The sequence below is a fragment of the Halichoerus grypus genome, chromosome 6, assembly GCF_964656455.1.
Source record: "Halichoerus grypus chromosome 6, mHalGry1.hap1.1, whole genome shotgun sequence".
Classification (NCBI taxonomy): Eukaryota; Metazoa; Chordata; class Mammalia; order Carnivora; family Phocidae; genus Halichoerus; species Halichoerus grypus.
In genome coordinates, this window is record NC_135717.1 from 167,412,775 (window position 1) to 167,425,997 (window position 13,223).

Below are 13,223 nucleotides of genomic sequence, written 5' to 3' on the forward strand. Positions count from 1 at the left end.
CCCAGGGGGACGTGGGCTTGGCTCACATGCTGGACCTTATGACTTGTGTTTCAGAGCAGGGACCCCACCTCCTGGGTCTCCCTTTGTCTAGGGACAGTGGGGGGTGGCTGGGAACTGGACATAAGACAGCGGGGACTTCTGAAGTCATCAGAGTGGCTGGCGGAGACAGACATCTAAGGGGATTGCATCCACGCTGACGGCGCCTGGTCACTCGTGGGACGTGGCTGGGAGCCACGGGTCGGGCTCACTTGCGACCGGGCTGCCAGCATCACAGTGGACAACGCTATTTGTCTTTGCTCAGATCGGTGGTCAAATCCTTCCCTGAGTAGCAATTGTCAGCTTCAGGAAGGCTCAGAACTAAGTATAAAGATGACAAGATCAAACCCATCATCTTCTCACACATTCCAACAATTCTAATTTCATTATTCCTGGCCTTCCCATCGCTTGTTCCTCCACGCCTCTCTTGATTCGTGTCCCCTGTGTCCTCTTTAGTCCAGTCCCCTCACTCTCTAGCCCCCTCCCTCCTTATTCCAGGTTCCATGTTCCTTCCTCTCTTTGCCCAACCCAGCCATCTGCATTAACCCCTCCCTTACTGGGCTCAGCTATAGAAATACCAAACTCCTCAACACCCGAATCCAAATTCTTTATTTTGCCCTCTTTTCCCCTCTAATAAGGTACCTCCATGTCTTTGTCCCACACATGTCCCTGCTCCCTGCCCTGCTCAGGGGTCATGGATTCGGGCCCTCCTTCAGACTTTCATAGATCTTGGTGAGCTTCTCCAACTTGTTCTCCAGCTCCCGGGCCTGCTGCCTCATCTCGTCAGCTGACTCGGCCTTTGCCCCCTTTTGCAAGTGCTCTGAGTCTTTCACAAGGTTGACCACATCCATTACAAGGCAGAGACCTGCGGTGGCTGCACCCATGATCCGGGCTCCTTTGGTCATTGCCAGAGCAGTGCCTCCAAAAGCTTTCTGCACCTGCCTGCCACTTCGAACTGAGACTCTCTGAGCTGTCACGAAGCGCCTGGCATTGACTACTAGGCGAGGTTTGACTTTGGCTAGCTTGATGGCACGAACATTCTTTGCAATGTTTTCCAGGGCTTGGACGCTTTTAACTGCTAAGGAACTAATTTGGGGTATGATATCAGACAGACCCTTGGCAACTACCTTCCCTTTGTCAAAATCAGTTGATGTCAGGTGACTGGCTTGGGCTTTTGCGGATGACTCGCTTGAGTATTCCACGATGCTGGTGGACACTTGGGCCACAGCAGATGCTGCTCCCAGCCCCGCTCCAACAGCCAAGAGTGCCAGACTGGTCCCTGCTGTGAAAGGTGCCAGACCCAGACCAAGGATGGACAGGACGCCAGACGCAGCGCCAGTGGAGCCGGTTACTATGTTGGAGATGGTGCAGTTCTTGTGAACCCTGTCAACCTCATCTGCAAGCTCGTGGAGCTTTCTTATGCGCTCCTCAAGCTCCGCTTTCAACTTGGGAAACGCACTCAAAAACCTCTCCCTAGACAGCTGGTCTTCGGCCTCCGTATACATGGCTCTTTCCAGCTCCTTCAGACCTTCACGTAGGACATCTGCCTCTTCCCTGTAACAGTGAAGGTCCAGTGATTAAGAAAAGCTTATCTGTAAAGTGGGCTTCATTCGATCTATCCCCCATAAACCACAGAACATTTACTATAATCAAATGGAAAAGAATTTTACAAATGTAAAGAATTTTTCTTGCCATGTGAAACACATTCTGTACATGGCTAATGCTCCATACACACAGTCAGGGAATAAATACGTACATGTCCTCTTACGATGCACTTAAATGGTGGGTATCTGATAAAGATGGCTTCCCAGGTCAACACGGTCAGTACCACAGTGTGTGTAGACTGGGAACTCAGTAGATGAACAAAGGGAAGTGAGGTTGGAGCAGAAAAACCTTCACTCGGGGAATCTTCGTGTGTACTGAAGGATGAACCTTACCCACAGAGAGGTCTGCCCTTTGCCCTTGACTGGGAAGTGATCTCTAGGTCTCCACCAGGATGTCAAGGGTCCTAGAACGATAGGACTGTCTTCCTTTGCCTGGGCCTTTGGCCACTCACTGGACAACCTGACAAGACGAGGGGGGCTTTGGGTCATGTGCTGTCAGTTCTGACCTACAGAGGAACTAGAAACTAACCTCCAGGGGAGTTGAAGACGACAAGTCAGCCATGCAGGGAGGAGGTGATTGAGCCCCAATAAAACTCTGTACTCTGAGGACGGGGTTGAAAAAGACTCTCTCCTTGACCAAACGTTATTCGGGCTCTCTGACACTCCTCTTGACTAGGCCTTGACCTTGGTCTTCTGTGCTCTGTCCTTGGCAGCCTGTCATGCCCAGTCTTAGCAAGAACCCTGTTAGGTCAGCTTAGTGAGAATCCACGCACTCTTGATATCTAATCACCTTTGACATCTGATCAAATCCCACCTTTGATGCAGAAGTCCTTGCCTGCCTTCAGGAAGAACACTGTTGGGTCAGGTTAGCAAGAATCCCCCACCTTGATGTCTCCTCTTAGTGATTTCCCATGCCCTGCCCCCATCCTGCTCCTTGGCTATAAATCCCTAGCTGTCTTCGCTGTATTCCGAGGTGAGCCCGACCTCTCTCCCCGATGACATCACTCTCGACGCCTAGGGCATGAATTAAGTCTTCTTTACCATATTAGTAAGTGTCACAATAATTGTTTACTTTCACAGTGTGAACTTCCCTGGTGGGCAAGGCTCCACATGCATTGTCACACACTGAACACAGGACAGTAAGGCCTCCCAAGGACAACCAAGCTTTGCACTGGAAACCCTCCCAGACTCTGCCCCAAGTGTCTCTCTCTTTGGCTGATGGGAACCTGTATCCTTCCCTGTATCACAGTTAACTCTGGGTACTTGGAATTTAAGAAAACAAAACCTCAGAGCGAGAAGGGACCTTAATGATCATTTTGCTTGGCACCTGCTCTCTCTCCCAAGCCTCATGTCCTCTGCTGGGGACCAGGCCCTGCCCCAACTGACTGAGAAGCAGGACACCCACTACCCTCGTTCCCCTCAGACTCTCCAGTTCACGAAACTGACTCCCGAGCCACCACCCAGCACCCCCGACCTCACAGGTGTCACCAGCTTAACTCACACCTTAGCTGGTACACCAAGGCCATGTGCAACTTTATGACATCTCTTAAAGATGCAAGAGACTTTGACAACCTTCTATATGAATCACTAAGCCGGAAAAGACCTGCATTTGGGCAAGCTGGTGCAAGAAGTACTTTCCTCTTCGGTGGGGACTTCTGAGGCTCAGAATCCCCCAAAGAGTACAGAATTGGCAGCTGCCCCCTGTGGAGCTGGAAGTTGTCACAAAGCCACACTGCCTCCTATTGGTCTGGGGCTGCTCTAGGTAGAAGGTAGAAGAGAAGAGGCTTCCAAATGGTAGTCACGACCCCCCAGCTCCAAGGCAAGGTATGGAAGAAACACCCCCCATGGACCCTGATGCCCAGCAGTGAGGAAATCAAAGAAGGGAGGGAAGAAATGTGCCCTCTCCCTCTCACAGGATCTCTGCTAGGTCCCTGGTCTCCCCAAGTTTTGTGCTCTAGAGCTTCACTCAGTTCCAGCCCTGCTGTCCAAGCTTACCTAGTCCTCCAACCTAGACCCCACACCCCTTTGTCCATCCTGATCACCAGCTCTGGCCCTGGTCCAAGCCTCCTGGGCCTTTGGACAGGATGACTGCACTTGGTTCCTCACCTTTGACCTCACAATTCACACAAAGTCCTTTGCCACAATCTTATCAGATTGGATTACTGTGTCCATTGAACAAATGACAGATCTGAGACTCCAAGACATACAGAGCCAGAGAGCCCCAGGGCTGGACAGAGATAGAGTCGAGATTTAACCCAGCTCGGTCCAATTCCACTCTAGCCTCTCCACCTCATGGGTCAGCAGGATCTTGCATGTTCATATAACTCCTTAGGGAAGACTCTAGTCCGAATCCCCAGGGGCACAGACTGAGGTGTCAGTGTTCTTCTGACTTGTCCCAGAAGAAGTCCTGCTTGTCCCTCATCTCTAGGAAGAAGACCCTCAGCCCCTGTCTCTTCTCGGCAATCTTCTAAAAAGTTAAAATTCATTGAGACCCTACTATGTGTCAGTCATTATGCTAAGCACTTTACATGCATTATCTTCATTTCCTCACGACAAAATTGAACAGATGAAGAGACAAAGGTAGAGACAGGTCTGCTTTAGGTAAAGGACCAAGGTCACTCTGCAGGTTTCACCTTGTCTCAATCTGAGGCCATTCACTGCAGTGAATGTAATGGAAGACATATTCCTCATGGATTGTTGAGAAGGAACATACTCAACCCCAACCCCAAGATACTGTCCCGCAGACACCAGGGTGACCATCCCGGGGCAACCCCGGGGGGTTACCTGGACAACGTGGCCTGAGCCACAAATCTCTCCCAGGCTTCATGGTCAGTCAGCAGGAAGTGCACTTCCTCCAAGATCAATGTGTTCCGAAAATACTCAATGACATCCTCAAGAAGGATTTTGCTCTCTAGATGGAAAGGAAAAAATAAAAAGTTGTTTACTTTTTTCTTTTTCCTGCTCCACTAAGGGAGAGGGAAACCAGGGCTTAGCTGGAGGGAACCTACAGGGCTAAATATGTGTATTTATTGATTGGGGGGTGGGGTGGCGGGGAATAGCTGAGATCCGGCCTAGGCAGGGTTATTGAGATCAATAGAATCAGTTCCTGCCCCGCTTTCATATCTCATAAGCAGGTGCTTACAGTCGGGACACAGGACAAGTGCCCTAACATAGCCGTGGGGGGCCAGGGGATGCTGGGGGAGGGGAGGTTTCTACCTGGAACTAACAGGTTCCAGGTAGAAGGGACAGCAACAATACTTACTGTGGAGCAGGTCCTGGCCAAAACCTCATAAACACATTATATTTGATCTTCATAACTACATAAGGAAATATTCTCATTTTACAGGTAAGGTTAGGTAAGGCACTCCAGGTCACACAGGTGGGAGGTGGCAAAGACCAGACTGGGGTCCAGGTCAGTGGCCCACTGACCATCACAGAGCAGTCAGGCTGGCAGCAGAGTGAGAACTGGAGGGAACGGCCTCTGCTGTGAAGCCCCAAAGTCATCCTTAGCCATGCTGGAGGCTTGGACAGGGCAAGAGGGCAGAAGAAGCCTCCAAGGTTGCTGGTCTACCTCCTCCCCTTGCCCTACCTCAGGACCCCTTTCTTCCCTCCTTTCCCCTCTGCTGTCCCCCACCTCCCAGCGGGCTCTCCTGGCCTCACTTCTGGGTTATTTGATGGGCAACAGGCAGGGGGAGGGAGGAAGTGAGCATCTTGGCCATGATCCTGAGAAGAAGACAGGAGGGAGGTGTCCCTACAGACCCCTGGGCTGGGGACTCCCTTTGACCCCCACTTAGGGACTCAAAGAAGCTCTTCAAGGGACTGATTCCTCTTAGGGTAACTCAGCTGGAGGCATCCCCACAATTCCAGGAATCATCCAGAGAAGTGGAAGTTGACTACCTGGGCAGAGCTCACTGGCTTCTGAGGACATGGTGCCAGCAGTGGGATCTGAGAGTTTTCGCAACAGCTCGAGTCTGCGTCCCCGCTAGAAGGAGGTGTCGCTTCACCCCTGGGGAAGAGAGAACAAATCGTGGGGTCAAATGTGAGCCAGCTGTGGCAGCAGGAAGCAGCGAGGGGCCAGGTCTCTGGTGGTTCCCTCCGGGATGGCTACCAATGCCAGAGCAGACTTTACCTGATGTGTTCATCTGTCTACTGACTTCTGCCAGCCGCTCTTTAAGGAAAGTTACTCACCTCACTCCAGCTCACTCCCAAGCCAAGTCGGGGTCCTGTCGTCCTGTTGGGCCACAAGAAGAAGATAATCAGCCAAGGAGACTGCCATCTGAGAAGTTATAGAAGCAATAAAACCAAACACAGAAGAAAACATGGGAAGAAGTGTTCTGGAAATTTTGGAGGTCAGAAACATGTGTGTTTGCTAATTGATAAGAGCTAATATTGATCAAGTATCTATGACAGGCAGGGCTCCTTACGTGTTCCCTCACTGAATATCCACACACACTCCATGAGTTCGGTGCTCTTGTGGCTCCCACGTTAAGGTGGAGGAAACCATCACCTGAAGTTAGGTTAGTCCAAGTTTTCACAATAGTGCTAGAGCCAGGACGTGAACCCGAGTGTCTCTGATCCAAAGCCCATGTTTGTGATGACTGTGCTCTACTCCCTTTAACATACATAAACATTTATTCATGTACAGTTAACCTTTGAACAACACAGGGGTTAGGGGCGATGACCCCCATTCCCGTGCACTCAAAAATTCATGCATAACTTCTGACTTCCCCAAAACTTAACTACTAATAGCCTACTCTTGACCAGAAGCTTTACCAATAATATAAACAGCTGATCAACACATAGTTTGTATGTTACATGTATTATGTATTGTATTCTTGCAACAGAGTAAGCTAGAGAAAAGAAAATGTTGTTAAGAAAATCATAAGGAAGGGGTGCCTGGGTGGCTCAGTCGTTTAAGCATCTGCCTTCAGCTCAGGTCATAAATCCAGGATCCTGGGATGGAGCCCCTACAAATGGCTCCCTCCTTAGTGGGGAGTCTGCTTCTCCCTCTCCCTGTGCCCCTCCCCCCACATGTACGTTCTCTCTCTTTGTCAGATAAATAAATTAAATTAAAAAAAAAAAAGAAAGCCATAAGGAAGAGAAAGTACATTTATAGTACTGCACATATATTTAATGAAAAAATCTGCATAAAAGTAGAACTCTGTTGATCAAACCTGTGTTGTTCAAGGGTCAACTGTATATGTGTTTATTTGTAAATGACTCTTCTCATTCCTCAATGATGTCTTGCATCGTGAACCAGGCTTTGTCTGGATCAATTTCCTGCTGCCACAGCTTCCCAAAGCCTGTGTCCTCCTTGCTTCTGCAAGATTCTTCATCCCACAGGGCCTGGAGTCCTGCTAGGTCCTGGCACAATCCCTACAGCTCTACTATGCATTGTCAAGCCTTCCTGATAATGCCCAGTCCTCTCTGCTGTCCTCCCCCAACTTTGCACCTTAGACTGCTTCTAATTCTTTATCTAAATGATAGTGCAAAGAACAATCTCCTTGTATAAAACTTTGCATTTTGCATTTGAGATTGTTTCCTTAAGACATATAAAACTTTGCATTTGAGATTGTTTCCTTAAGACATTTCTACAAGCAGGATGACTGGGTCAGAAGGTATCAACACGTACAAAGTTTTTCATACCTAGAGCCACACTGTTACGAAAAAAATCATACCAATTCACATTCACACTCACAGTAGATGAGGGTGTCCACCATTCCATTCTTACCAGTTCCTCGTAGACTTTTTTAAAAAACAGACCCTTATAGAGAGAGAATTTACTTCTGTTATTATCTTACCTTGGGAGATGAGGAAAGACAGCAAATGTTGACTACGTTTAAGCATTATTTCTTTTAAAGATTTTATTTATTTATTATTTGAGAGAGAGAGGGAGATTGAGAGAACGAGTGGGAGGAGGGGCAGAGGGAGAAGCAGACTCCCCGTGGAGCAATGAGCCTGACGCAAAACTCGGTTCCAGGACCCCGTGATCATGACCTGAGCCGAAGGCAGACGCTTAACCAACTGAGCCACCCACGTGCCCTAAGCATTATTTTTTTTTAAGTTTATTTATTTTTCTTAGTAATCTCTACACCCAATTTGGGACTCGAACTCACAACCCCAAGGTCAACAGTCCCATACTTTTCAGAATAAGCCAGCCAGGTGCCCCTAGGCACTATTTGAAGAAGGCAAAAGAGCATTTATCAACTACCCCTCCGGAGACCTGACTGAGATGATAGTAAAGGTACTTATAGGTATAAAAATAACTAATGATGAGAGTGACTCACATTTGTGCCCTTTGCTCTGCACTGGTAATTAATTGCTCTAAGACTTTACAAATAATAACCTGTCTTCTTCAATAATCATTGAGTAGTGTGTGTATCATTTGCATCCCTGTTTACAGATAAGGAAACTAAAGCACAGACTAGGTGACTTGCCCAGAGTCAGAAATCTAGTAAGTGGTAGACTGGGTTCAAGTGCTCAAGGTTCTGCCTGCTGGACTCAAGAACCCACACACTGCCTCTCCTCCTTCTGCTACCAATTTAAAAGGAGAACGGGGCCAACAGGAGTCCAGAGGCTTAGACAAATGTTTGAATGCAGATTGGATGCAGAACTGATAGCTGAATAAAGAAGAGGAGAGGGAGCTGCCATCAGAAAAACAAAGAGAGAACAAGGCAATAGGCAAGAAGAACGGTTGGCTAGGCAGACCTTTGGAGAACACTGAAGATGAGAGGGAGGTGGAGGGGAAGCAGGAATAAGGTTACCAACCCCACACCAAATCCTATATTCACAGCAGCCTAAGTCTACACCGGAAGGGGACAAATCAGAAATGAAATACTCCAGAAAAAATACCTCTGTCTTCTGACATCTAGGGGGTACTCATCCAATCACTCTACAGGGAAGCCTGTCAATCAACTTACCTCTCTGTAACTATGAATGGGCAATCTAGGATCAGATATATAAGAAAGATGACCAGACGGAAAGGGTGGCTAAGATAAATAAAAAATGACTCCAGAAGGGGCACCTGGCTGGCTCAGTTGGTAGAGCATGCAACTCTTGATCTCAAGAGTTCATGCCCCACATTGGGCATAGAGCTTACTTTAAAACAATAATAACAAAAATAACTGGACTTAATAAACCTTCAAAACAATGAAACCAGAAGAAACACATAATTTTGACTATAAGAATAATTTTTTAAACCTTGAACCAATGTCCTCAGGGAGGTTAGAAAGCTGTTTTCTTCATAAAATGAGAACGGGATGCACCGAAAAGGGAAAAAAGTAATGGGACAAAAAAGAGATCTTGGGAATTAAAAAGAAGTCTCAGGAAAGTTTGGAAAAGTCAAGGAAAACTTCCAGAAAATAAAACGAAAAGGTGACAGAAGAAATGAAACTAAATGAGGAATGACAAGTTACCAAGGCTATCAATTCTTAGAAAATTACTTTAGAAAGAGCTGCAGAAAAGAAAAAAAAAAAAAATAGTTTGTGTGTTTATGGGGTGAGGTGGAAGATAATAACCAAGAAACCAAGACACAGAAAGATATGAGGTCCAGGAAACAGGAAAATTAACATAGACAGAAAGGAATCCAAGGAATACAGCTGGGCATACGGAAGGCCGAGAGAGCAACCAGCCCAGAATGGAATAAGAAGTGAAGAGTTCTATGGGCAAAGGGGACTTGATATAATACTTATATAATGCACAGTTCAAATGAAATTGAGGAAATGTTGAAGGCAACCTTGCAAGGGGTAAAAACATAGGCAATTAGAAAATCAGGAAAAACTAAAGCTGTACAAGAAAACATGTGCAACTGTATTTCACAAGTTAGCTCTACAGTAAAGAATACTGAAAACATCACACATATGTAAACATTCTTGTGTCATTTTTCACTTCTAGAACGAAAGAGACCATTTAAATATGAGAACCAAATGCACTTGTTGCCATAGTAAATTAAAGTACAATGATAGAAGTTGGAGGTGAAGCATTGAAGAGAGGAGGAGGATTAACATCCTTATTTTACAAAGTGGGGAGTCCAAAAATACTGGCTGCAATTGAGAGGCTAAGAAATGAAGATGGAAGAAAAAAAGAAAAAAGAAACAAAGGTGTAAGTAAATTGCTTATGACTGGAAAGGTTTCCAATCGAGGACATAAAATCAGTGATAGAATGGTATTAGGAGAAACTGGGGAGGTGTGTAAGAAAAAGTATATAAATAAGTGAAATCATTATCTGTCCTGGTAAGAAATAAATAGTTCATAAAACAATTTAAAAATTGAGGGACTGAAACTAACTAGTGTGGTTGTTGACTACCTGCTTTGTCCCAGGCACCGTTCTAAGCACTTTGTATGCATTAACTCATGAATTAGTTCTCACCATGACTCTGTAAGAAAAGGAACTGAAGCTCAGAAAGGTTAGGTAATTTACCCAAAGCACCCAGCTAGTGCCAGAGCCAGAAATCAAATCCAGACTCCCTGTCTCCAGAGCCTACACTTTCACCTGTTCTGTCTCCCAGTGTAAGAGTATCATCTAAAGATATTGATTAACCACCTAAAGAAAAAGCAACAAATTAAAAGTGATTGTTTTTAATTGGGAAAGTGGGTGAGCAGAGCCCTCGGTACTAATGATTTGTTTTAACCATATGCACTTATTACTTTGATTTTTTTTTTTTAATTTTAAGAAAGGAGAAGTCAGGGGCGCCTGGGTGGCTCAGTTGGTTAAGCGACTGCCTTCGGCTCAGGTCATGGTCCTGGAGTCCCGGGATCGAGTCCCACATCAGGCTCCCTGCTCAGCAGGGAGTCTGCTTCTCCCTCTGACCCTCCTCCCTCTCATGCTCTCGTCTCTCGTTCTCTCTCTCAAATAAATAAATAAAATCTTTAAAAAAAAAAAAAAAAAAAAGAAAGGAGAAGTCACATTATAGCAGTGAGTAACAGCTAACTGCAATAATGGGTTGGTTTCCGGCACTACCACTTGAAAGATGATGGGAGCAGTTGGATCATAAGAAACAAGCCTCACTCCCGATGTGAGTTGTCAGTGTGGGAGAAATCTTGGTGGTTGATGAAAGTAAGTTGTCTAAGAAAAGTGGGATGATAACATAGGTTAAACTAGGCTAATCAGAGTGAACTCCACCCTTCCACAGATATATGTTCTAGCAATGCCTCGCCCACTCACATAGGCACCCATGGGTTTTTCTCCACTCAAAGGTAGCAAGACTCCTTGGAGGGAGACTGAATTCCACGGGCCTTCAATACCCCCTCCTCCAGAAGAAAAGGATGCTTCGGGCATGTTCAGAGCAGGGCTCAATAGGGCACCCACTGGTAATCCTACCAAATTACATAGAATAATAATGATAATTGATAAGGATTATTAGGATCATGTTTAATTGGGTCAAGCTGAGTCTGTGAAAGGCCATGAGTTCCTAATAATGTCCAAAGGAGAAGAGCTGAGACAAAGTATATAAAAAAGGGAGATATAAAGGTGTAAAGTTGTAAATCAAAAAGGAGTTAGTATAATGGGGATCGTTTAATTGTTAATTAATCCTAATAAGAAGGGGAGTCTTTTTTTAAATAAAGATTTTATATATTTATTTGAGAGAGAGAGAAAGCGAGAGAGCATGAACATGGGGTGGGTGGTTGGAGAGTGGCAGGCAGAGGGAGAGGGAGAAGCAGAGTTCCCACTGAGCAGGGAGCCCCACACAGCCAAATGACACCATGAAGCACATGGACCAAGAGCAAACGCAGAGAGCAGGACGAGTGAGCGGGCAGAAAGAGCCGGACCCTGGATGACACCAAACCTTTGCAAATGTGTCTGCACTCTCGGTCCCATCCTTCCTGTCCTCTGCTATTCTTGGCCCGGCCCTGACCCTCGTGTTGGACCTCTGGACCTCAGCTGGGTTTGATGCTGGACAATGCTCCCTCCTGCCTGATTAGTACCCGGGGTGTCCCTGGCTAGCCTGCAGATTGGTCAGTTCCCAGCAAGGCTGTCGGGAGGAGAAGGAGGGAAGAAGCCCGCCCCTGCCCACCTGCATGGCCCACACAGGACACGGAGCCCTCCCATCCCCACCGGCTCTGTCTAAGCTCTCCAGAGGCAGCAGGACACAGATTCTCACCAAAGCATCTCCCTGCAAGTGACTGCATGCATGCTCCTTGGACAGGGAGGAAAGGGGAGCCTAAGACAGGATCAGGTTCAAATTCCTTAGCCTGGCCCCAGGCCCCCTAATGCTCCCACTCCCATCATCCTCACTGCTCCCGCCCGGCCTCCGTGTTGCCTTGGTCCTCAAGGACCCCTCAATTCCCTGCTTCTTTTACTTTTTCTTTTTTAGTTTGTATTTTATAGCCTCCACACCCAACGTGGACCTTGAACTCACATAGGGCCCTGAGATCCAGAGTCAAAGGCTCTACCTACTAAGCCAGCCCAGCGCCCCTCCTTGCTTCTGATCACACCTCAGCCTCCAGCCCTTTGCTTGGCTGCTCCGTCCCCCTGGAATGCCTTTCCCCACCTTCCTCACCCTGTAAAAGTTTACCTGTGCTTAGAGGCCCAGCTCAACCGCTGCCTCCCTGCAGCCTGCCCCCACTGACTCTCTGCGCTCCCCTTGAATGTGCACTGTCCTGACTGCGGTCCTCTGTGTGTTCTCCTCTGTTGGACTCTGAGCCCTGGCGGGGGCCTGTCTATTCCCTCCCGCACCTCCTGCTCCAGGGCCTCCCGGGGTACCCGCTGCCCCTGCTCTCCAGCCCATAGCCGGGCTCAGATCCGAGGGCTGGCAGCACAGCACTCCCCAGCTTCACTCACCGATGAGCAATTCCACTTGTTTTCTTATCTGTCTTAATGAAAAGATCGTGCCGGCTGAGAACAAATAAGACTACGCCTCGGATTTCACCTGAATTACCCTCCTGATTTATTGTGCTTTGGACAATTCTATCAGATTTCTGGGAGTTTCCATGAGCACCCCGAAATCCACCTTCCTTGTGGATTACCTGCTCAGGTCGCAGACAGTCTGGAACCTGGGCTGAGCAGTGTCCACCTCCTCCCCACTGTTTTGGGGCACAGGGAGAGGGGGGAAGCCGTCAGACAAACCCGGGTTCAAATCCGGGCTGTACCCCTGCTGAGCCTGGGACCTGGGGCTGGAACTTCCGGTTCCCTCTCATCTACAAAATCGAGACAACACAGGATCTTTCCTTAAAGAGCTGTATGGAGGGTGAGTAGATGGGCAGGGGCCCCTACCCTCCCAGCTTACCCAGGGATCTTCCTCTGCTGAGCTGAAGCACATCCAGTGGTTCTTAGCTGTGAGGACCCGGCTATGAGTCTGTGCAGTAACCACACCTGGGGACCCAAATACGTCTGCGACCTGAAAGGGAAACTGAATGTGTCCACTTCCAAGCAGCCTGACTGGAATTTGAAAGGGAAACTGAAAGCAGCCTGTGATGAAACCACATACCTGGGCGGGGCTGGTCCAGTCGTCCTACCCACCCTCAGCTGTCCTGACTCCCCCTTTTTTTTTTTAAAGATTTTATTTATTTATTTGAGAGAGAGAGAATGAGAGACAGAGAGCACGAGAGGGAAGAGGGTCAGAGGGAGAAGCAGACCCCCCGCCG

General features: G+C 47.6%; 1 protein-coding gene across 2 annotated transcripts; it reads right to left on the bottom strand.

Annotated features, from left to right (window-relative positions):
* Positions 1-624: 624 nt before the first annotated feature.
* On the bottom strand, positions 625-13,006 carry LOC118540834 (apolipoprotein L3-like). Of its 2 annotated transcripts, XM_036100161.2 has the most exons (6): positions 12,866-13,002; positions 12,606-12,776; positions 5,829-5,871; positions 5,538-5,646; positions 4,425-4,551; positions 625-1,590 (listed from the first exon to the last, which is right to left on the bottom strand). In XM_036100161.2, the coding sequence occupies exons 4-6, from the start codon at positions 5,566-5,568 to the stop codon at positions 729-731; spliced, it is 1,020 nt and encodes a 339-aa protein (XP_035956054.1). In that variant the 5' UTR covers positions 5,569-5,646; positions 5,829-5,871; positions 12,606-12,776; positions 12,866-13,002; the 3' UTR covers positions 625-728. The 2 variants fall into 2 exon arrangements, with proteins under 2 accessions (XP_035956054.1, XP_077932691.1); XM_078076565.1 differs by lacking the exon at positions 12,606-12,776 and having other exon boundaries at positions 12,866-13,006.
* Between the last annotated feature and the right edge of the window lie 217 nt (positions 13,007-13,223).